This window comes from Lipophrys pholis (assembly GCF_963383615.2).
Source record: "Lipophrys pholis genome assembly, chromosome: 1".
Lineage (NCBI taxonomy): Eukaryota > Metazoa > Chordata > Actinopteri > Blenniiformes > Blenniidae > Lipophrys > Lipophrys pholis.
The window spans coordinates 49,756,172-49,782,203 of record NC_137635.1 but is presented as its reverse complement, the minus strand read 5'-3'; the positions used below and the strand labels follow the sequence as shown (position 1 = coordinate 49,782,203).

At 42.6% G+C, this 26,032-nt stretch overlaps 1 protein-coding gene across 1 annotated transcript in view; it reads left to right on the top strand.

The window, feature by feature from the left end:
• The window catches only part of LOC308124447 (neuropilin-1a-like), a gene marked incomplete at its 3' end in the record, with an annotated part of 91,076 nt that overhangs the window by 53,086 nt on the left and 11,958 nt on the right, over positions 1-26,032 (top strand). The window contains exons 7-11 of the mRNA XM_080487430.1: positions 14,197-14,352; positions 15,683-15,827; positions 19,014-19,189; positions 19,883-20,038; positions 23,807-23,951. Coding sequence (XP_080343556.1) covers positions 14,197-14,352; positions 15,683-15,827; positions 19,014-19,189; positions 19,883-20,038; positions 23,807-23,951 — 778 coding nt within the window. The remainder of the gene's footprint in view (positions 1-14,196; positions 14,353-15,682; positions 15,828-19,013; positions 19,190-19,882; positions 20,039-23,806; positions 23,952-26,032) is intronic.

The window sequence follows — 26,032 nt, the reverse complement described above, 5'->3', positions numbered from 1 at the left end:
AATGTTAGCCCAATCATTTAAGAACTTGTTGGATTACTGACAAGATGTTATGTCAATACTGGGTCAGTATAGACACTATTGGGAACTTCTTACATTACCGGCTTTGCTGAAAACGATGACGTCATCACCCCTCCTCTTGATCCTATGACTCCCTGACCCTCTCCGTAACGTCACTACAGCCATTATTACATAATAGGCTGATACAGTTGTAAAGATACAGATTAATCCACATGTTCCCTACTTCGCTCAGGATTAATGAGGCGCTGCTTCTCTACCAAACAGCAGCTGAGTGAAATAGTAACAGAGCTTTGAATAATGTTCATAGACAGAGAGAGACGGCATCATGTGACAAAAGTACCAGCATTGTCAATAAGATAATATTGAATATTTACTCTCTTAATAAGTTGTTGGGTTTTTTATTGTTTTTCCGATTAAAATGCCATGTTCGATGGCAGATTTTGCCTTTAACACTAAATGCATTTGCAATCCACAACAAACAGTCTGGATTGTAAGAACATGTAATCACGTCACCGCAGCTCTCTTTTATAGTCTGACCTCAAGCCGAGAGTATCCTCGTTTCCCTGCGGAAGAACAGCGTTCCTCCATTTGAACCTTTCTGCACGGCCGAGCTGTGGCTCACATCTGGTCTGAATATTGTTCACTCATTTGTGGCGCTACTCAGCGTGTTCAAGGGTACGCGGGATTGCATTATTTATCGAAGCCATCCCTTCGTAGAGGAGCTGACATTTCTTGAAGCTCCATTGTAAAATCTGGCTGAGCAACGTGCAGCCAGTGAGAGAACCTGTGTTGAATTTCTTCTCAAATACTTTTACAGTATGTGGACAAACGGTCTTAATGAGTTTTTATGGCATGTATGATAAGAATGCACCGCAACTACTTATTTAAAGGGTGAGTATGAGGACTAACCTTTAGCTACTTGCCGATACCGAGTACCGATACCGAGTACTGATACCGAGTACCGATACCGATACTTATTAAATGCCATTAACCCTAAATTCATACGCAAATGAAACACAAAGGCTATGTATGTGTTGCCGCGAAGCACATCCTTGATTTTGTACCTGATTTTAGATTCTTCAACATTCTTTTTTGTCTTTTTTTTAACACAATTTTGAAGTTATACCTCTTTTTTAAGCAATTTTGTAGGTTTTCACCCCATTTTTTTAAACTTTTTTATTTATTTATTTTTTTTAGAACTGCTCGTCATTTCATGGTTTATTTTAAATTTTTAAAACCCATTTCTTGTGGTTTTTAACTATATTTTTTTTTTCCATTTTAGTGGTGCCTTTTTTAAAAGAGTTAAATGCCCTTTTGAAAATGACTCTGTGTGCATAGACGAAATGAAAACAAGATAAAAATGTATTTTGATATTATGAAAAGTCCAGGGAGCCGCTATAAAAAAAAAGGACCAAAGAGTAACATGTGGCTCCAGAGCTGCAGCTTTCAGACCCACCCGCTATAAACCGAGGGATCGAGTTAATGAGAGTGACACTTTAATCATGTTTAGCACGTAGCATTGCGACCCCGAAACCCTTCAAGCATGTACGTGTGATTAATGTATAACGAATATCAATGTTTCTTCCTGTGTCTCCTTGAACACTCATGAAGAAGAATGTGATCCATCCAACTCTGCTGAAGTCACAGGAACTCCATTTAAGTTTGTTTGGATTCCTTGCAGAGATAAATTATCCAACCAGACAGAATCAAGGGTCACGGACGGCTTTAAATACTTATAAATCCTGGCTCCTCAAATTTGGACCTCGGACCGTAAACAAGCACGTGTTTTTCCCAGTACTGGTTCGGACCAAAGGGAGCTGATCCTGTGTCAGATTACGCCGTCAGATTTAAAGATTTAAGGTGCGGCTGGAGTCCAGGACTGTCCCATTGTCCGGGACAGGAACTCATAGAGGAAGACTCACAATGCACCCGCGCAATAAGAGCAGACCGTCGCTTCCTTCCTGTGGGGGTTAAAACAGGAAGCACACAGGAAGGTGGCCTCGGCGCTGGATTAGTACGAGTGGCCCTCTATTGTCTGTCTGGGGACTTCTTTTAGCTACCGAGCCCTCCGGGACTGCCGGATATGTAGGACAGAGTTTTTAATAGAGGTTAATAGGTTTTTTTATTGCATGTGGAGTGGATGTGAGTTTACGGAAAGGTCACTAAGTACACATGAAATATGCAGCAACGGACCAGAAAAGCATCGGCTCAGGTCCTGTGGCCTGATTTCAGAACCAGTTGCATTGCAGCAGTGGACCACAGGGACACAGAGGACCGGTGGCGGGTGGATGTCACTTCTCACAGAACCGGATGTGACCAAGCAGCAGTGATTAAGGTCGAAGGAATGAAACGTGATGACTGGCGGCTCTCCTCCTCTTTTGTTGTTCCTGTTTGTCTCAAAATGGACAGAATCTTTTCAATTGATTTCTTGATACTTTCTACTGTTTGTGGGTTTGAACCAAGAGGTCACCCTGTCATTGGTCTCTAAAAATGGGCTGCAAAATTCTCCTTCAGCCGGATATGCTTGGTTTCCTTCATCACCAATCACGGCCGAGCTGCCAACACTTCAGACGTAGCAGCGATTGGCAGATCGATCGGTCACTTTTTGTCTTCCTGATTGAGGGATTCAGATCATCGTGTTCACATGCACTCTGATTATGAAGATTCACGTGAGTGTCAGCCGATTCAGTCCACGGACCATTCCCATGATGCTTTGCACTGTGACGACGGCTGTTGGTGACACGGAGGCCTTGACTCTATTGAAGATGGACTCGTTTTTTGGGACTGATCAGGTTTATTTTGCACCACCAAGGACACATTCTCCTCGTGGAGGGTGATGGAGAAGAAGCGAGTTCAGTGATTTTTATACAGGGTAGAAGCAATCCGACAAACAAAACGGTAGACGTTACAAAATCTCTTCCGATTCTTTTTGCAAGTTTTAATTTTATGGAGCATATCGGATCGCAGCTGTTGGCTGTAGAGACAGAACCAAGTTCTGACTACTGCAGATCTCCAAGCTTTCAAACCCCTCAGTGACGGTATAGCTCTCAAAACAGATCCCGAAGGTGCCTCCACCACCAGCCGAGCGTCATATCAGCTCACAGACTGAATTTTCCCACTTTGATCCACGTCTACTTGTTACTCTTATCAAGGTTTTACTAACAAGACTTGATGTTTGTATGATCTGCTCAGAAAATGGATGCAAATCACATCTGTTATTCTGGAGACGATCTGTCTGTTCAGTCCGATGTCCCAGAAGAGGAAGGTGACGGACAATCACCAATTATTCTTTATGTATTTGGACATTAAGAGGGAACACGCGGCGAGGATACACACTGTGTGAGTGCTGTTTTTATTATTGCTTATAATTGTTTTTATGATAGCTTCTTTAAATAAGCATGGCTTCATCTCCAATTCAGCTGTCTGCACTGTTTTCATTAAACGGGTCACTGTACGACTGGACTCAGTTTACACACCAACGTTTTCAAGTGAAAGCTGAAAACTTTTATGGCGTTTTGGGTGTCTGTTTACACTGAAAATGCAACCTTTTTGAAAACGTCTCTCAAGGGTGAACTTTTTGAAAACGCTCCGACTCAGCGGAAACAGCGGAAAACGCAACTTTTCCGACACGCTGCCAATGCACATGTGCACCACGGTCATTGTGAACACTTCTTCTGCACATGCTCAGCAGATCAATAAGATCAATAAGATCAACGGATCAATAGAACAATAACAACAATGGCGACCTTCAGAGTGTCATCGTCTCCTTTGACTTGATAGTTTTATTGTTGACAGTCACTGAAATGACAATCCAACCTGATCAATGTCTCCCCATCATTAACAATTATAGTCTCTGGTTTTGTGTGTGGTTTCATTACAAAAATAAACAACTGCACCCACTAGTGGCCCAACATGAAAAATGTCCCAAAAAAACAAACTTGTTTCGGAAATGTTGCCGTGTAAAATGCGAAACTTTCCTGCAACGAAAACATAAAAATGATGCACCTTCACCTGAAACGTCGTGTGACGCAGGACTCTGCGATGACAGATCAGGCAGTAGGTGACCACGCTTCGTCACGAGATCCTGCTCATCACCTCGGTCACAGGTCTCCGTTGTGGGTGCTGGCGGGTGCTGGCGGGTGCTGGCGGGTGCTGGCGGGTGCGTGAGGACAGAAGAAACAGCAGACCATCCCCCTGCCTCAGTGATTTATAGCCTCCAAACCAACACTGTTGCTCGCAAACCCCCCAGCTCTGTGAGGCATTTGAGTTATGACTCCTGGGTTTTTTTTTCTCTCTTTTTTTTTTTTTCGTCGCAACAAGAATTTTCCATTTTATTTGATTAAGTGTGGTGCGTGGCGAACTCTGCCCAGCATGGTTTTGCCTTTCAGCTTTCGATTCATCTTACTTGAGTAGAAAATTATGACTTAGTTAATTCTTGCATGCTCGGCTCCGCCACTGCAAACACTTCCATTATTCATTTAAAGGCATTTATATTTTATAGATACTATTTTCAGGTTGCTATTCACAATGTTGTCAGGGTGATGTCACCCGATGGTTGTTTGGATGGAAACAGACACTGAGCTCATTATCAAGCTTTACACAGAAGCTGTAATCACATTTTGCACTGCAGCGCCTCCATTCATCAGCGTGTTGGATATTTGCTATTAAAAAGGGATTTTTTTTGGTTGTTGTTTTTTATTTAAGAAAGAATTGACAGAAGACTGTGTGGAAGAATTCTAACCGCACACATAGATATGCAATTTTTTTTAATTTGACAAATTCTTCTTCCGGCGAGTCGATATCGTCATTGTCCCGGGCTTAAAAAAAATGTTTTTGGACACTAATGAAAAAAAAAAGGTTACAAATAGAAGTACTTAATGATTGCAGATACAGTTTCAGGCCCTGTTTACATGACAACGTTTCAAGTGAAAATACATCGTTTTTTTTTGCCTCCTTCTCTTTTTCAGAAACGTTTTGCGTTTACGCTGCAACGTTTTGAAACCACTGAAAGCAATGTAGTTAGCATCTTGGGCCACTAGTGGCCGCAGTTGGTTGATAAAAAGCCCTGTCCGCACGACATCACCGTTTCCTGTAACTGCTTCGTCTCTGGCTGATCGTCCACACCTCGCAGCGTTTTAGGGGCCTGAAAAAGGAGTTGCTTTGAAAAACGGGTTCCAGAATACAAATTTGAAAACGCTGCCTTGGTTTTGTTGTGTGGACGGACAAGACGCGCATTTGCTGAAAACGATGACGTCATCAACCCTCCTCTTGATCCTATAACTCCGTGACCCTCTCCAAAACGTCACTTTACAACAATGGCGAACGACACCCTCCAGATCGTGCCGCAGAAACCTCTGACGCTAGTCGGTTTAATAAGGCGAGATGTTGGATTTGTCAATTCCTCCATTTTTTAATGCCCCGTGTCTTACAGTACACTATAAACATTAACAATGGGAGCACACGCACAGTCATATGGACAGACGACCAAGTTGGATCGCTATTACGAGTGACCGTCAACTATAAAACTACCAACTCTGCACACAAGTGCACAAGTGTTTTTGGTGTTTCAAAAACTTCCACCATGGGAGTCGTTTTCACAAAGTTGCATTCTCAGTGTCTCCGAGCACCGCTGACCTGTAAACAGACTCAAACATAACGCAATGATAACATTTTGGTTTGACTATCGTATAAGCGGGGGCCTCAGCAGAGAAGCTTGGCCTCTTTTTAATTGAATTTGCAGAAGTCGGCCTGTTCCATGGATTCACTGAGGACTTCTTGTAAATTACTGACTTTAAAAGTTGTCAAATAAAAAAGAAAAGAAAAATCTAACCCGATCTTGGAACTTGTCTATAAACGTGTCCGAAGAAAGACAAAAGTCTGCTCGGTGCATGTTTACAAGTTGTAGTAAAATGACTTGTTATTGAGAAGCGTGATGTAAGGCCAGGAAGGGCTTCCTTCCCCGGGCTTCAGGTATTTATAGACACCCTGCCGTTTGTCTTCAAGACCTCTTTGACGCCACCAGGAAGAGCTCAGCCGGCTCCATCTGGAGAACTCATTTAAGGCGTCTTGTGTTGTCCAAGCCGGGCCGAGGAGGGAAACTGGAAGACAAAAGCTCCTCATGGGAACGTGGGAGGGTCGATCAGTCCAGAGCGGGTCTCTGGGGAGACGCCACAGTTGGCCTGCGAAAACCCCGGGAAATACAATTTAAACACAAGTCAGGTTTAAAAAGCTCAGAGGTGCATGGAATTGAATAAAGAGCTTCATGCTGTGGAAGAAAGTGTCTCAAAATGATAAAATGATATATGTATATATAATTTTTTTAAAGGCTTAAAATCTAAAAGTTGTACTTGTGTAATGACAGGAACGTTGTATTGAATCAATTTCAATCATTTTATCCTTTTTTTTCCGGTGAATCCAGACTTAAAATAAGTCTCTAAGCCAGTTATTTTTAATTTTACTTTATTGGAATTGTTTAATTATGCTCACATTTATTGGAAAATTCAAAGGTTAATAAGAGGAGTTGAACGTTTTAAAACCAATAGAAAAGGTTTCCCTGGAGCTTTCATATGATGGTCAGCCACTTTTTTTTTTGTTTCAATATCTCTTGAAAATGATTTAAAATGAACCACAAGCTTGTTTTTTTTTGTTTGTTTGTTTGTTTGTTTTTTGGGGCATTTTAACTTTCCTCGTTTGGATTTTGCTCATTTCGAGGAGAAATCCAGAGGTTGCATTAAAAAAATTTTTTTAAAAAAGCTAATAATTATTGGAATTATTCAACCTTGAACTAAATGTTTATATGAGAAAATGTTTCCATAGGTTTTAAACGAGAGACGATAAAGTCGGCATTGGTCATATTTAGCATTTGAACTGCATTCACGTAATTATTCCACTCATTTCACGCGGCTCTAGCTTTCTATTCAAATCTAATAAAACTCCTTTTGCATATGAATTAGCCTAATGCACATTTTTTGCTTTTCTATTCATTAAAACCTCAAAGAGACATTTTTTTTAAAAAGTGATTTCTGGTGATTTTGAAGTTTTCTCCAAACATCATTGTGTTTCTTTGGAGAAAAAAAAACCTAAAAACTGTTATCCTTTCACATTAAATCCACTGCCTCCCTTCAGTATTCCTCCTTCTTAAATAAACACTAAAACCTCCAATGAGACGGGAGTAATTGAGGCTCTTTCTTTGACTGTCGCCGCTGATGCAGTGTCCTGTTTTGGCAGGAAGTGGCTGTGTTTTTCTGTTCAATCTCATTTAGCCACACTTCGACTGAGTTATGTCCCCTTCCTGCGCTTTGTTCCCCTCATTAAAAAGCTCTAAGTGTGACTGTTTTCCGTGGCAGAAATGGCCGGCGCTGCCAAGCGTTGAGTAATTAGAAGATGGAGGAGCAATTACCATCAGTCGCTTTGATGCAGGAGTCGTGGAGAACGGAGCCGCGACCGGCCGCGGGTAGCCAACGGTCGGCCCGAAAAAACGCCGTAGACGCCGCCGACGCCTTTCCTTCTCCGAGCGAGGAAACTCCTCGGCTTCCTTTCTGGGAAAAAAAAGTGTTTTCTCATTTCAACACTGGGTGATGAGGGAAAATGTTAGTTTTTTTTTTTTTTTCACTTTTACTTGGAAGGTGACGAAAACAAGCCGGGGGTGACATAACACTTTAATTTCCAGAATGAAGAGGGAATCCAGTGGAGAGGATTTACTTTTATGTAACGTTTACTTTGAGTTTTGTGCAGACTAATTCACCTTTAACCTGCCAAGTTCCCAGAATGATGTTGGGGTTGGTTTTTTCTTTCCTGAGAAGAGAAGCAAGGTTGCCTGTAGCTGCAGATTTTACTGCAGAAATTACACAATGGATCAAGTTTGGTGCTTTTCAATGCACATAACTGATGAGTAATTCCACTTTATATGGAATAAAGAAGATGCACAGTGTGTATCCTTAGTGAAAGTTATTATATTTTTGACTTTGGTCAAAGTTATTACATTATTGGCTGCTACATGCGTTTTGAGAAGAAATCTAAAACAAAGAAAAATATTCATCATCTCCACGCCACCATTTTGCAATATACATCTGACGAATTGATCCTATTTCTTGCCATTATTTCAACGTCACAGATTGTTTGTGTCAGAACTAGAAGCACAACAGTCGAGCGGAAACAACATGAAACAAGTGAAAGCGTAATGTTCCCAATAAAAACATCCTCGAACCTGGAGGAGAAAACTGTTATAGAGACATCAACATATCGCAAATTCACATCATGGTTGCAGTACCCTAACGTATATTTTGTACCAACATAAAATGAATTTACTTCCTTTGTTAACAATTGATTTGCTAACATCAATTTGTAATGACAGAAATCGATGGCAGTGAGATCAAAAAAAAAAAAAAAAAGAAGCATCAGCTTTCTAAAGGGACTTTCTTATAAACTAAACTTTAAATTAATGAAACTGGATTTCAGTGAAGGGCATCCCCCCCCCCCCCCCCCCCTTGCGTTCTCTCGGTTCATTAACCCACTTCTTGATTCTGTAATGAACAGCAAAGCTTTTTCACAACAAAACACAAGCATGTACTCTGTCACATGCAGGAAGTGGGAATCATCTCGTGGGAACGTAGATGAGAGCGGCGCTGTAATCCCACCATACGTGGTGTCCCGGGGGGGCGGGGGGGGGGGGGGGGGGGGTCTCCCTGTCAGTCACACGGCCCACGCATTTCCTACCCGCTCCCTCGAACAGCGGCAGTGGGAGAAAGTCAGATCTTCCCATATCACAGCGGTAATGTAATTACACACCGTATATCACATGCGTCCCACACACTCGAGCTCCGTGTGTGTTTGAGCTGACGATCTCCGCTCAACAAGCTGGTTAGTGAAGCTGTGTGACGTGTGTTTCAGGATCGCAATCCCAGAAAAGGGGGGAATCTAGGAGTTGATTTTGAGGTGTGTCATTTTTTTTCTACAACCAGCCGATGAGGAACCTCCGTTTGGTCGGTGTTTTGGGTTCGAGGAAGTTACGGGAGAACCCGTATTTGGTGTCCTATAGACATTTTGGGTGGAGGTGGAAAAGCAGAGCTGGGTGTCGCCTGCACAAGAGCGAAATTGAATATTATATCTCGGAAAGACATATGGGGGAGGAGGTAAATGGTGAAGAGGACGGGGCCTAGGACAGAGCCCTGGGGGACACCGGAGGAGGCGGGAGACAGCTGGGATCTGAGAGATTTCAATTGAGCGACCTCAATGAAATTGTTCTTTGTTGTGGCGCCGAGTACACGTGATGAAAACGTTTACAGTTTTAAAGCCAAAATACAGTACGATAACGAAGTACGGAATAGTATCATCTTCTAGTTCAACGTTCACTCTCTGCTACGTATACAAAGTGAATGTTGATTTATTATCATATTCAATCGTTCAGCCCCGGAAAAATTTACTCCATGACGTGGAAATAACCAAGATCGACGATCGTGTCACGTTCGCCCGTTCACCCCCACCTCTGGGTAAAACTTTAAGGTTTTAAGAAACGGAGAGACTCGATGAGTTCTGGAGCGCCACGCCATGCTGCTGAAGTGTTTCCTAATTTCAGATAAGCGTGTGTTTGTGGACAATATATAAAAAAATAAAACCCCAGCGAGGCTCGCCGTTATCGCCGCTCCTCTCTTTGATGATAGCTATCGCTTTATTAATCTTCCTCCTATCAGTTTCTCTTTTATTTTTTTTCACCCAGCGCTTTGAACAGACTTGTTTCTGGACGCCGCTTCGCCGCCGTGAGATAAAAACAGCGTCGGCCATTTGAACAAGTCTTCTTTTTTTCTTTTCTTTTTTTTTTTATCTGTTTCGCATCCCTCAGATCGTAATTTCATGAAATATCTGGGGGAAAAGTGTTGCGGAGAGATGAGATAATGTCATCATTGAGGTTTCACTTGGAAGTTATTTTAAATAACGCTGCTGGTTTAAAAAAAAAAAAAAAAAAGTGTGATCATCATTTAAAGAGAAAAGCATTGATAGCGTTACATCAGCGTGTACTCTCTGAGGCGTCAGAACGTGAAACTATCAGCAACTGGATTTGGATCATGAGACTCGAGTGTTTACCACTCGGGGGGGGGGGGGGGGGGGGGATTGTAACTCAATCAGACAATAAGTTCCAGTCTAGTCACTCAATCAGACTAACCCAGACAAGTGCTGCTTATTCTAACCGTCTTGTCGTGCTTCGTTTCTGTGAAGGTCATTTAAAAAAAAAAGTATACAAGAACTCCTTGGAAATGTGGCGCGTCCAACTGAAGTTCGGTGTTTACTGTTAAATATATATAAATGTTCCGATTGCCCAGGAAGGGGTTTGGAGGTATTACTTTTTCTGAGTGAAAATACAAAAAAACTTTCAGTTCGCATTAGTCTCTAATTGTATAATTAGATATAAGTAATATCTAGATCAGCTTGTGGGTGACTTCAACTCACTTCGTCCGTCTATAGACCAGTGATCTGCAACCTTCATGACCAAAAGAGACATTTTTGGGGATTTCCCAGCAAATGACATTTGACTGGAGCCACAGAATATGTTAATTATCTGAAATTAAGAAAAAACATAAAAATTATTTAATAAAATGAAATTTAAAAAAAGCTTTACATACCAAAAACTAACCTTGCATTCATGGTGTTTCATAGCTAAAATTTTCTTTTCCTTTCTTTTTTTTAGCCAATTTGAGCAATTCTTTTTTTTTTCATGGACTTTTCCCATTTTAGTAATTTTATGTATCTTGGCTCTTTTATCCATTTTATCCATTTATACCCTTTGTGCATTTCCTAACAGTTTTTGCTTTAGTACCATTTGGTTTTTTTTCTCCTTTGTTTGACAGTTTTTAGTAGTTTTACAATTTCAGCTTGTTTTTCCCCCCTGTATTATCATTTTTTTAGTAGTTTGAGCTATTTTATCCATTTTTAGAACTTCCGGCCATTATAGCCGTTTTGCTTTCTTTCATTGTTTTTAGCCGAACCATTTTTGAATATGCAGATAAAAGAAAAAAATTAAAGCTACAAGTTTATGTATATAGATTTATCTTTTATGTTTCAAGGAGCCTCTAGAAAAGAGCTGAAGAACTACATGTTGCAGACCCCTGGTCTCGTCATCCAAAAGTAAAACTGGTCAAAGTTATGACTTTACTCCCATACTATACTATACTTCTATTTACACATCTACACATGTTTATCAGGATCGTGTGGAAATTTGTGTCAATCAGGCTCCAGGTATTGCACCTTTCCAGATCTTTCTGGATGACATTCTTTCTGGGGTATATTAAGCATCCGCAATTTACCAATAAAATTCAGATTTTCAAAAGCAATGGTGTGCTGCTGCTTCATCATCCCATCTCCCAAATTCCTCCCCGTTGGTTATATATTTAGTCGGTGTTTGCTCACAGTTAAATTGAGTAAGTCAAGTGTTGCGACCGCAGGCACACACACACACACACACACACACACACACACACACACACACGTGGTACAAGTCACACATTAGTCATTAGTGACGTGGGTGGACAACTGTAAAATCCTGAGCGGGTTCTCACAGAGTCACACACGCGCAGTCTGATGTGTCCCTACATGAGTTTGATCACACACGCGCACACGCGCCTCAGTATGAAGCGCTCTGGTCATCCTTGTTGGATCAGCAGCCTGAGGCTCGGCGCTGAACCCCCGACTCGACCCTTCTCAATTAAAGCACATGGCTTCAAGTCACATGTCGTCCCTCTGTGGACAAAAAAAAAAAAGAAGAAGATAATTTTAAGGGAAAGCGCTGGCTGTGTGCAGATTACAGATGAATATAAAGTTAAACGAGCCCTTCTTGAATTTAGAATCGTATCTTTTTTTTGGGGGGGTTGTTTTTTTTTTGCATGGGAGGGAAATCTTGAGGGATTCTCGCTGCCTGAGCAGGTTTCAGTGAGTACTTGAGGAAAGTGATTGAGGGTGGTGTTCATTACTCGCAGCACTTGTCAGCAGTTTACTCGTGGATTACAAACTGACTGCATAATATTCCGGTAATGGTCTTTGTTGGAGACTCCTACATCTCCGGTGTCCTGTGCTTATTTTTCACTGTCAACACACGGACGGATCACTGTATAATTAATGGGAACTGAGCACTTGTTTTCCATATGCTTCAAGTGGAACGCACCACTGGACGGGGTTACATTTTTCATCGACAGCACTGTGCAAAAGTTTGAGTCTGGTGCAATACAAAGCTCCTTATCCATCACGTAATGCCAGCAGGAAGGCGTCTGATTGGCTCTAAATTTATTCTGCAGCAGAGGAAAAACAAACTTGGAATATACAGCCAGTGTTTATTAGGAAGTACGAGGGGGTCCTGGAAGTGGCGGCGTTGGGCCCCCACAGAGGCCTGATCTCCACGTAATCAAGTCTGAATCAGAAGGATCTGAACCAGACTGCATCCGCAGGCAACCGGAGCAGGAAAGTTCAGAAAGTTGCTTCAAACTCTGTTCCAGCTGGAGGCCTGTGTGGTGTTTGCATGTTCTCGCTGTGGGAGTTTCATCCAGGTACTCTGGGTTCCTCCCACTTGTCCAAAAACTCAAAGCAACGTTTTCAAGTGAACATGAACAACTTTGGTTGGGATTTAGGTGTTTACACGATAACCGTGCTTGGAGCCGCTGAACATGCAACTTTTTGAAAAATGCCCTCACTCTCGTGGAAACGGGTGGAAAAAACTTAACTTATCTGAAAAACTGCTCCAGTGCGTGTTGGTGGTTTTATGGTGTACCTATAATCCAACGTTTCCTTTTCTTTTGCCTCTTTTTTAAAAAATTATTAAAAATTGGCACTCCAACTTTTATCATCTGTCCATTCAAATGTCCGTGTACTCAGGACTGTTAATATTAGTAGTATAGTGTGCTCTGTGCCGTGTGTATGGTTTTTATTTACAACAGCAACCAACAGCACCTACTAGTGGCCGTGCACACGAACTACGTTTTTATCAGCCTTTCTTACATTTCCATGTAAACGGACATCACTTTCATAAACAACGCATTTTCACTTGAAACGGCGTGCGTGTGAGCGTCTCCTCGTATGGACAAAAGTATCCGGACGTCTGACGAATCATCGCAGAGCAACACAATTAAACTTACAAATTACATTTCGTACTTGAAAACCTTCAAAGCCTATATATTTTCCCGAGATTGTAAATTCATTTTGAAGCTTTTAGATGTGATTAAAGCAAACACACTGCTTGCCGGGGTAACATCAGAGGAGGACGTTTTGGATCTGCTTGCTTTTATTCTCTTGCTTAAGTGCTCCCTGACAGTAATTGTTGGAAGAAGGGAAGGCATCTGTTGTCTCCCTGTGGACTCCCAAAATCTCAAATCCGCCGCTTTAATTCTGAGTAAACTTGTTTCTGTCTCAGCTGCAGGTTGCCATTTTGGCTCCACTGTAATCCACAGTCACGTTTAATGTTCTACTTTTAGCTCATCAAAGCTTCACTTTCACTGTTCATCCACTTTGCCCAACTCGGGGTCTGATGGGCCGAGGGTTTACTCGTACAGGCACACGCGTATGGAGGCTGATCCACTGAGGATCTGGACAAGAAAACACTCAGACTTTGTCTTCAGATAGTTTCTGTGTCTCGCAATCTCCTCCAAACCAATCCTATTGGGGAGGTGAAAATGCAACTCTCTGAAAACTCCGTCTCCATGTAGACGACGGAAATGTTGCTACTGCACATAGGGCTGTAGTAGATCGTTTTCCTGCACATGTGAAAGTAGATCGACAATAATAACAATGTTTCGACCGGTATGTCCGTCCATACGAACGTCTCTAACCTCCCATTGTTAATGTTTATAGCGTATTGTTCTCTGCGTACGTGTGTGGTTTCATTACAAAAACAACCAACAGCACCTACTAGTGGCCCAACATGAAAAGTGCATCTTTTTTTTTGCATTTCTGGCATTTTTGTATACGTTTTCAAAACGCTGCAGTGTAAATGCAAAACATTCACGAGAGGAAAACGCAACAACAATCTTCCCTTGAAATGTCGTATGAACTGGGCCTGATTATAACGCACCTTTTAAAGCTCTGTGTGACAGAAATACATGTACCGTTTAAAAAATGTATAACAACCTACAAATAAGGCAAAAACATCGATTCTGGATTTAGGGAATTATCCATTGACCTGTCTTGTGTAATTTTTTAAAGGTGGACCTGGGCTTCCTCCGATTCGTCACCGCCATCGGGACGCAGGGCGCCATCTCAAAAGAAACCAGGAAGCATTACTTCGTCCGTTCGTACAAGGTGGACCTGAGCTCCAACGGCGAGGACTGGATCACCATGAAGGAGGGCTCCAAGCAGAAGGTAGTTACCGGTCGCTTATGCTGCCGCAGCAACCGCCGCCGCCGCCACACATCGACGAATAATTAAAGACGGCCTAATCAATGCAGCAGACGGCTGAATCAATGTTTTCCCAGGCCGACGGGGTTTTGGCCGCGCGCCTAATCTGATCCGTGATGGAAGCGCGAGCTGAAGGTCTTCTTCAAACTTCTTTCGGCAGGAGCAGAATTAATTGCTTTGAAGAGCGAGTGACGCATTGTCTCCGCTCGCCGCGGAGATGAGCTGCCAACTCTTAGAGATTCATGTACAGGAACACGCTGACGGACGCTTTTACAAGTGTGAACATTTCACGTCGAACTACCGAATGCAAGTCAGGCGTTGTTGTTTAAAGTTGAAGAGCGGAGTCAGCTGATTACCGAGGGTGTTTCTTAGCTCAACGCTTGTGAGCTATTGGTATGACGTCATTGTTGTTAGCGACTTCCGTTTACTGTGGTCTCTCACAAATGGTCAGATAACTTTTTTTTTCTAATTTGACAAGGGCATAATGTGTCATTGACATTGTTAACGTCCAAAATTAATATTCAAAGATTGGTTCATTTGGCAATTGCGGCCATTTTTATGCCGAAAATAGCCATTTTCAGCCCTTAAAGGAAATATTCACAAAAGCTGTCTGATAACTTTTTTTTTTCTAAATTGGCAAGCGCATAATATGGGTCGTTGCTGTCGTTCAAAAAATCATAAAAAAAAATATATTCAGGGATTCATTCCTTTGGAAACGGCATTTTAAATGTCAAAAATGGCCGTCTTTGGCATTTAGATGCAATTTTTTCTTCAAGGTCCTTAAGATAGAATTGAATCACACCCATCACCTCTTGATCCAAACGTACCAGTATATTATATAATTAAACCAGCATTATGATTTGGAAAACACGGACATATAGTGCATTATGATCAGGAGAAAACTTGGATAATGTAATTTCAAGTCCCATACGTATAAACTTTAACGTAAACATTCTGCTGCGCTGCAGGGCCATTGGTTCTTATTTAACTTTTCAAGCAATATGCAGTATATGCATTTCAGACAATTTACAAATTGTAACAGCAGCTAAAGCTGTCCCATGTATAAATAGCAGGGCAAAATAATGGAAATAGTAAGAATGTTTTAGTTGATATTTTCTTTGTTTAAATGTTTCAGCAGTGGTAAAAGTATTGGCAGTAACGGTGGTGTTAGTTGCTGTAGTAGCACTTGTAGCAACAGCAGTTATTAACAGATTTCACTGATGTGCCAGTTTTAGTATTAAAGATTAAAACAGAAGCTTTATTTAATTTTTTATTTTTTTTTTTTAAATCGCAGATCTTTCAGGGTAACCACAACCCGACGGATGAAGTCCGCGCCGTCCTTCCCAAACAGACTCTGGCCCGCTACATCCGCATCCGCCCCATGACCTGGGAGCAGGGGATCTGCATGCGCTTCGAGATCTACGGCTGCAGAACGTCAGGTAACGTCGACATACCGACGCTCAAACTCCCAGCGCGTCGATTTATTTGTTACAGTTGGCCGTGCACGTCCTCCCCGCTGCAGGAATTCAATGTTTTCTCGCATTTTGCATTCATATATTTCCTTCTTAATTAACTTACACTGCCCCCGTCGGGACTTCAAGTAATCTAATTTCTTTCTTATCTGCCGAACACATGTGCAGTCCCGGCATTCTGCTTGTTTAATTTCTCTTTTCCATCTATTCGGTAATGTGTTACACCGAGCATGTGACCACTGGAGTGCAGTTTAGGAAACGGTAATCCTTTTTTACATTAAAAAAATAAATAAATTACAGTTGAAAAAAAGATAAACATCATTTTTAAACTATTTTTAACCATTACAGAGTTCAAACGCTTTAAAAACAGAAGGAGCAGACTTTTGAGGATATACGAGACACTTAAACTGTTTTTTAAGGTTGTTTTTTTTTACAGCTTCTTTGGACCATCAACATGTTCTTACTTCTGATTATCATGAATTAAACCAACATCTTTTTTGGCTGCCGGGGTGAAAACCTCCCGCGGCTCCCTGTTGATTTAGAATAATCACTTCTACCGAAGCGAGAGTGCAAACTCCCACAGAAGGACACCGTTATTCATTACGGCGGAGCGGAGGAAACTCTCGCCGCCTCATTACTCATCCTCTAACATTATATAAACCTCAGTCCTTGATGTGCTACAAGCAACTCTCAGTAGGAGAGCTCCATGAAGTGAATATTAGGCCCTTACTCATAAACAGAAGCGGCTGTAAAGTGCCTGGACAGGTGATTCGGGAGATATAGCGAGGCGGCTGGGAAGGAGTGCATATGTAGTGAACGAGTGTCGCACGGAAAACGGAGCCGTCGATCAACCTGAAACTCATCGTGGTGAAGTCGATCCACAGTTTTAGGCAAAATTTGAGGATTTAAATCTGAAATGCGGTGATAGATGAGCCGTTCTTTTCGAATTGAACCCACTTCTCCTCTCTCCCCGGGAGGACATTTGGCGCTGGTAAGCTGAGAAACGGGAGAACACACACAGGCGGCTCTGTGGGAGGTTTCCATAAGGAACGCCGAGCAGCTTCACTGTGTGGAAGAATTCACGTCCCCGAGAGCTGTTGGTAAACGCCAGATATAACCGTGCAAGCCTTCGTCGATGCAAATATAACCCCCCGAGACTGTGACTGCTTTCAGGCCGGATATTAGATCCTGCTCGTAAATGGGATTTAACTTTAAGCATTTTAGTCTTTCATTGGGTTTATTTTTTATTTTTTTCCAAGGAAGCTGAAGCCTCTCAATTGTCTCATCTTCATACCAGAATAATTTCTGATAGACTTGAAATAGCAACGAGGAAGGCAGATTGGCCGGAGTGTTCAACAGATTGTATTATAGTCTGGAGGTCACATGGTTCTTATCTGTCAATGTTGAAATGCCCACGAGGCAGGACTTTGATTGTTCCAAGGACTCGGCTACGAGCAGCTTCTTGACCTCCGATGACACCAGAAGGTCGGGCGGCAGAGAGGGAGGGAGAAAAAAAAGAGAATTGTAGATTCATACTGTCAAACTTTTCTCATTCAGATTCAGGGTTAAAGAACAGAAGGTTCAGTATGAAGTGCAGAATGAAAAAAGCCCCTCGGGGCAAATTTGTCATTTTGGTTCCCGAGATAAAAAAATTAACTTGATTTGACTTCAGCGCTGGCTGGAGTGAAACGCACTCGGAGCCGGAAGCGATCTGCATGTTCGGGGGAAGGTTAAGTCCAGAGCAGCTTTTTTTTTTTCTGATACATTACAATAGATTCAGTATATATAAAACTGCTGGAGGTTCGACTGCCAACATGCTGGCGAGTGCTTTTCCTCCTGGTTTGTTGGTTTATACGCTGAACTTCCGACTGTTTGCCTCATGCAAGACAAACAATAAATGATTTCCTTTGTGACAAAAGTCCTCCCTCACTGTACCACATGCCACTTTACAGTGTTCATGTCAGTGGATTCGATGCGTGAAAGGATCATGGAAGGATTCGTGAGCGTCGGCGGGCTGAAAATCGTCTCAGTGGCTCCACTTCAAACACGAGAACAGGGAATTTCTACTGGAAGTGCTGCATAATGTTCATCTTGAGCACGTTAATCAATATTTCATCAACCTTCTGCAAGTTTCTAATGCAGATTTTTAATACAGACGCTCCGTTTAGAGACCATATGAGCAGTGGTAATTCTAAATGAGGATAAGGCACAAATCATAGTCAACATTCTACGTTTAGGATATGCTTTTAACTTTATGCTCGTATTCCACTTTATGGTAAGACAAATAGTGACTGCAGCAGTGTGAAGAGAAGCATTGCTCGTGATTTGTAGTTTAATTGTGAGTTATAAACATGGTGACGTGGCAAAAAACAACAAAAAATTGTATAAACATAATTCTTATCCATTGATCCAACCATCTTTTTGTCAGGTTGAGGTTCTCGGGTAGGTTTCCCACATAGCGTCGAGCAGATTTCACAATCTGGACAGGGAGTCAGACTATCATGCCGTGACCTCTCAGTCATAACAGTCCAAATGTTGAGACCAAAGTCTTCAAAACACAACCAAAAGTCTGAAGAACGTGACTTAGCATTTACAGCCTCATACTCCTGTGATTCCAGTTGCTTTTAGATGCCACCTTTCCTCACCAGTGCGATGTCATCGCAATCCCACTTTATAGCTTGACATTGAGTGATAACTGACAGCCAACATCAGAAAGAGCAATAATCAGGAGTCTTGAATCGGATGGCAGCTCTGATTTAAACATCATAGATGTATTACATAAAGACAGAAGACGGTGAAACAGACCTCGGAGGAAGTTCAGAAGAACCCGCCGCCTCAATGAGAAACTCGGCACAAGCGGACCAAGAAGAAGCAGCTGAGAACCTGCATGCAGAGAAACCTCATCATGCTTCCCTGTATTCAACTCAGCCTTTGGTATTTTAACTTTTCAGTCTTTCCACTGCAGAAGCACCCAGGAGGCATCATGTAAAACCGCTGACTAAAGCAGAGACAAGATAATGATGGCAGTGGCATTTCTTATCATTCTGTACGCCTTTCAAAAGTTTTCCCCCCTCTCTCTCTCTCTCTCTCTCTCTCTCTCTCTCTCTCTCTCTCTCTCTCTCTCTCTCTTCTCGTCTTCCTCGCACTTTACAGACTACCCGTGTTCAGGGATGTTGGGGATGGTGTCCGGACAGATCTCAGATGCTCAGATTAGCGCCTCCTCCTATGCTGACCGGGGCTGGGTGGCGGAGAACGCCCGCCTGCTGACGGGGAGATCGGGCTGGACCGGGCAGCAGACCAAGCAGCCCTTCAGGAACGAGTGGCTCCAGGTGGGTTCAGAACTTAATGGTCGGTACCAGTGAGTCAGATCACGATCGATTCGAAACGAAGCGTTACCTCCTTCATCAAGCGTCCGCTCTAATTCAATACCCCGTATGGCGTGTCTTCAGTCACTCATCAATCAGTCAACCAAACAACCAATCATCTATATTCCTCATCATACACCCATCCATCCATTAAGGGAACCACCCACCCACCCATCGGTCCGTCCTTCCAGACAACCAACTAACCAACCAATCAATCACCCATCCAACCAAGCAGCCACCGTTCACCTATCCCGTCAAGCAACTAGTCAAACAATCAACCAACCAAAGTACCAAACAACGAAATGGACAACCATCCATTCAACCAACCAACATTCACCCAACTAACCAAATAAGAAACTAAACAACAATATTTTCATCCATCTATTCGCCCAACAAATGAACATACATCCAACAAAAATGAATACAAGATAAGGATAGTTTTTAAAATGAAGTTAAAATATAATGAAAACAAGCTGCACAGCTGATGATTGGTTTAAACATTTAAAAAAAAAAAAAGAGCTAACTAAATCGAATTTGAATGTGGTGAAACTTTGTTTCAAAAATTTCCCCATCGATTACCTGGAAATATTTGTTTCTATCCTTGGTTTTATTCAGTCTTTTGCTCCTCCGGTGATTTTAACATGAATCTTCTGGCAGGTGGATCTCGGCCAGGACAAGATGGTGAGCGGTGTGGTGATCCAGGGCGGGAAACACCGTGACAGGAACGTCTTCATGAAGAGGTTCAAGGTGGGCCACAGCCTGGACGGAGAGGAGTGGACCATCGTCAAGGAGGAGAACACCACCCGGCCGAAGGTCGGTACGCCCAACTATACACCCAGAACATTAGTAATGGACATTTTTAGAATGTCCGGGTACATCCCAAAATGTAATTCATTGATTTTTTTTTTAGGTTTATTACACCAAATATAAAATATGTCAAGTCGGTCCGCAGCGATTCTTTGTTGCATTTATCTGTAACACTGCTTTTTATAATATATATTCACAAGCACACAAAGGCTGCAGCTGAAAGATTTATAGGTTGTGAACGAGCTTTCTGAAGAGACTGCCACCACTGAAATGCTTCCACTTCTTCATCTACATTTACCTCCCACTCCCCTTCTGTCTCTCTCCCTTTATTCCTCCTCTCGGTCTCCATTCAGAGGCCGCATCGCGAAGTTTGTCACAAATTAAAAAGAACGCCAGATTAGAGGTTGTTGACATGAAATAAACCTCCTCTTGCGGTAAGATGTGGCTCCTGAAAGCCCCGAGACAGAAGCTCCGCCGGCCGGAGCCAGCAGATGAATAATAGGCTCCTATTCATATGAGCTCAGTTTGGCGGATGCTGACTCTCAAGGGTAAAACGGATCCTTATGGAAGCGAAATGTTCTCAGGCTGAGACAAATTAATAGAAGAGAAGCAGCTACAGGGTTGTCAGTGTATAGAAATGTGCTAAACGGACACTTTTTGTGGGAACAGGAGGTGTTAAAGCATTGTTGGAGAGAGCAAAGAGCAGTTTATGCTCCGTGTGTATGACCACACAAACATTCAATTATCACTTTTATTTCTTCCCATGCCCTCACACCTTCTGCTGCCTCTTTACGTCCTACGAGATGTTTTCTATCAGTCCCTTCAGGCATTCAAAGCTTCATCACCTGCGCTGCTTGAAGCTGTTGGACGTGCTTGTGGTTTTAAAGGTTTATTTTTTTTTAACCTCTCCTCATTCTTGGAGCCTGGTTTAGTAGAGTCCTGTGTGAAGTGCGCTAAATGGCGGACGCATGATCAACACGTGGAAACAGGGGTATTCAGATGAGGGTTATCAAATATATCTGTGCGTTACTTTCAATTAAACATGATTCTTACCAATGCATTGGTAAGAATCATGATCAGCTTCCATATGAATGCAAAAGTTCACGCTTTTTTCAGCGAACCTTCAGTGCAGCAAATTAAAAAAAAAATTAAAAGAAAACACGTTTTTTAACCATTTTCTTAAGAGTAGTGGACACAACACAACGCTCAGACCCGAGCTGAGATATCAGTGATGATTAGCCTCAAAGGAATGCTGTCAGGGTCAGTTTGTGTAAAACACCCATAATGCAACAGCTACAGGAGAAGCTTTCTGGACATTTCACTGTATTTTGGACGAGAAGGTTTATGAAAATTGGCTTCATGTTGAGATTGTAGTTATTTTCTGTTGTTATTGGGAAAATATAAACATGTCTCTCATGTATACTCTGCGCTATGACAAAAAAAAAAAACATAATTTAAAGTTGAAATTTAAAGGTTATTTTGACACTATTTCACTGGTCTGGGCCATTTCACATCAGATTGTGCAAATAAATAATAACTAAAATGGGTTTGACACCTCTGGTTTAATGAAACAGGCCTTGGATCTTTTTTATTATGAGTTACTAACAACCTGTATGAAAAGTATATAAGGTAAAGCAGAGCCCAGAATATGAAAATATCTTAGAATTGATGAAGAGGAGCTCGAAGGAATTCACTGGACTTGTGAATGATGAGTTTTCTTTACAAATGAAGTTGAGATATAACTTAGAGAATTCAGACAGAGCAGTGCGACACTGAGGACTTGCTATCGGAACGTTTTCACGAAGAGACCCAAAGCATAACGAAATACGTGAAGAGTTGTATGGACTGTGTGCAGAAGCTCTGTCTCAGTGAGGAACATGATGAACTTGTCTTGAGAGATAAAGTTGGGCGGCCTTCAGACTGAAGGATTCCAGTCTATGTCGCAAAGTGGAGCTTTTAAACTAGGTGAAAGTGAACACAAGAGGTCAGAACAAGTTGTGTGGGATCTCCATGGAAAATACTCACTTAACTATTTTGCTTATTTGAAATTTAAAGCGTTTAACATTGCAGAAGGCACATATGAGAAGAGGAAACCTTTTTGTTTGGCTTTATTGTTTGTTATCTGACCTCCCAAACAAAGCCACCGATTTATTACATTTTTTATATATAAACTTAAGAATGTATGTTTTCGTAGCTGAAGAACAGATGTTCAAAGAATCACGCCGCCGCGCTCCGGACAACTTTTCCTGCCACTCAACATCAGTTCTGATGGGCAAGAGGAAATTCCTGTCATTGCCCCCCAGAGCCCCGCTTCCCCTGCTCGGCTGGCCCCGTTGGTGCGACATCCTCCTCCATGTGTTCCAGATGGCAGGGCGGAGCACGAGACCGGCCCTTTAGACTCCTGCTGATTTACTGCAGACAGAGATCTAGGAGTCCCTCCGTCACTCCTCTACGCTCTGTTTCCTGTGTCTTTTTTATAAAAAAAAAAAATAAAAAAAACCTCTTCAAAAAGGCAGGAAGGCTGGTGGAGGTCTTTCTGCTGGCATTGGGCACAGACACACACTCTGTACTTACAGTACATGCATAAAGATGAGTCTCGGCCGGTCCTGGAACGCGGACAAGAACAATTTTCGAGCGTTGTGTCGATTTAAATCTTAAACAAAACCAAACTGCTGCCAGACTGCAGCCTGTAATAAATCATGCAGGAGGAAACCTCAAGCCGGCGGGAGGGGGGGGAGCGCCTGGTTCTCTCGGTGTCCTGTCGCTCGTCTCCCGGTGTGACTGGAACCGTTTTCATCTGTCGCCGCTTCCATCTTGGAAATTATGAAAGGATGGCCTCTGGTTCTGATTTCCTGGCTTTAGCCTTTTGTTTCCTCCTTTCGTTTTGCCTTATCAAACCGCGTGGTGCCACGATCAGAAACTCCACGCGTCGCGGTTTGTTTTATTCCTGTCGGGCGCTGGTGGAGAGTCTGTGTTCAGAGCAGTGAGCTCTGCGGCGATTTCTGGGCTCTGGTATTGATTATGTTATTTACTTGGAGTGAATAAGAAGTTTTCTGGAAGCCCTTAGACAAGTACCTTCCTTACATCCATCATCGAGAATGCTTTTCCCAAATCAGGCTCTCTGGGACCCGGAGTTGATGGACAGGTCTAGAATCAGTCACGGGGCAAACACAGAGACAGAGTTTAGTTTGTTTACATGACGTTTTAAGTGAAAACGCATCGTTTTTGCATTTTTTTTGTTTCAGAAAAGTATCACAATTACACAGCGAACATTTTGAAAGCAATGGGGTTTTTTTTACATGGAAATGGCAGAAACGCTGAAAACGATATAGTTTTCATGTCGGGACACCAAGATGCAACAAACGTCTCGAGAAACCAGAGTACATGTAGAGAAAGTCCCCTCGTGTATATGAAGATCATGCAGATCGACGGTTCAGAAGTTCAGAAATAAAATTTATTGAAAGTTCATTGTTATATTTCAGACAATATTCTAGCTTAAACTCAACAGGTCGTTTCTGAACATTGTCTGATGTCCTGGTTCAACTGTCTGCACGTAAGAACAAGCATAAAATGTTCTCATTGGTTGTGGAGTAATGGTAGCAACCGAGGTGTGATTATTTGTTTATTTACCTTCTTCTCATCTGACACTGGAGAAGTCGGATGAAAAAAATGGATGTACAGCATCGAATTGTAGAACTTACCGCCTCTCCAAGTTGCATTCCTTGCAGCGCTACAGGGATTCACTCTGAAACTTGATTGTTGCATTTCCTTCAGATATTCATCGGCAATCAGAACCACGACACCCCTGAGCTGAGATCGATGGGGCCACTGCTGACCCGCTTCGTCAGGATCCTCCCCGAGAGGGCCACCACCGAGGGCGTGGGCCTGCGTCTGGAGATCCTGGGCTGCGAGCTGGATGGTGCGTTTCATTTAGCGTCCTCATATCTGTGAACCTGATGTCACGTTTTAACGCCCGTTCATATTAATCAACTTAAAGGGACACATGAGAGCGTAGTAGTCAGATTACACTGGAGAAATCATGGACATGCTTGTCTGATAATGAGTGGCTGGAGCAGAAGTTCAAATCCCTCAAAACGGGCGTCAGATCCACTGAACAGAGCAGCCGAAAGACAATTATTATCACCTTTAACAGCAATTCCATATATCATACAAAATCTATCAATAGATCTCTACTTTTACAGATATAGAAGCCACATAGAAAGAGGAAAATTATTTAATTAATCGACATAAACGGATTTCACTTATATGGCGCTTTTCCACCGTGTAAGCAGTCCCCAAAGCGCTTTACTGTTCATCACATTCACCCATTCACACACCAACGGAGGCGGCTACCATGCAAGGCACTCAACCCACCCACTGGGAGCAGTTTGGGGTTCAATGTCCTAGCTCAAGGACACTTGGGCATGTGGACAGGTGGAGAAGGGAATCGAAGCGACTGGGAGACGACCGCTCTACCAACCAGCCTCAGCCGCCCCGTCGACCCACCGTCAAGCTGATGCTGATGACACCTTTAGCTCAGCCCATCTTGAGTGGGTCGGACCGGTAAATTAGTGCCATAATATCAAACAATCACTCCCCAAAATGACCGACAATCTCAAGACAATTTCAATTAAATCTTCTGGTGCAAAAAATACATCCACCTGCTGTTTTTGTAACTGTAATTACAAAGTGAAATTCACTACATCAAGGCAGACACTTGTTCAGTTTCTGGGCATCAATCATTAAAACGTTTCCAGTGACATCACTCATGGTGTCATAACTTTCAAAAACCCCAAAGGAGAAAAACAAGTGGAATCTCATTTTTGGCAATTCAGCCGACATTAAGCAGAACTTTTAGTAAATCAAGATCTTTTGGGGGGGGGGGGGGGCATTTCACAGAAGAAAAAGAATGAGAACGTCAACATGCAGGCGGCGTCTTCAGATATATTTGCATTAATGTGCAGGTGGCCGCAGTCGGCCGACCAATCGGCCATTAAATCATAAACTGCTTACTCCTCAAACTGTTTGGCGTAATGAGAGAGAGAGAGAGAGAGAGAGAGAGAGGAGAGCATGAAAGGCTGACGCATGGCATGGCAGGCTGCTATCTCTGCTCCTGCAGCGTGTGTATGTGTGTGTGAGTGCGCACATATATGTGTGTGTGTGTGTGTGTGTGTGTGTGTGTGTGTGTGTGTGTGTGTGTGTGTGTGTGTGTGTGTGTGTGTGTGTGTGTGTGTGTGTGTGTGTGTGTGTGTGTGTGTGTGTGTGTGTGTGTGTGTGTGTGTGTGTGTGGGAAGGGAGGGGAAAGGAGGACTTGACCTCTCACAGGAGGTGAGCGAGGAACAGATGAAGGGAGGAAGTCAGCGCTCCAGTGGAGTATCTGGTTGCCCTGTGGGGAGATAGATAAGAATCAGGCAGAGTGTGTGTGTGTGTGTGTGTGTGTGTGTGTGTGTGTGTGTGTGTGTGTGTGTGTGTGTCAAAAAAAGAGAGAGAGTAGATGTGAGTAGGGACGATGATGGAGCGAGGGCATGAGGGACGAGAAGATTCGAAGATGAGTGGAGGAGATACCAGCTTGCGAGAAACATGAAATGACATGAAGCCTCAGACTTGTAAACATCCTAAATGAACCTATTAGAGCTCCTGAAGACGTCGAAATCGCCGTTCCTCCGTTTCGTGAGCAGTGGAACGTTTGATACGCTGACAGATGGAAATCAGCAGAGAAAGCGGCGGGCTGCAGAAATACCTCAAATAGACACAATCTAAATGCAACCCTGTTCTTTGTCTGGATTTCTCAGCATTTCTTTTTAATTTTCCAGACAAAAAGAAAACATTCTTGCAGGTGTTATGCAATCTGAGAAAACCCAGAAACAACTTTCACAACACAGGAGATCTAAGCCAGGAAGCAAAAACACATGTCGGAATTCTAATTTTCAAGGACAAGAAAAACACAAACGATAATTCTTTAACGGATTGTTCCGTGTTACGCTTTCATTTGACTCCGCC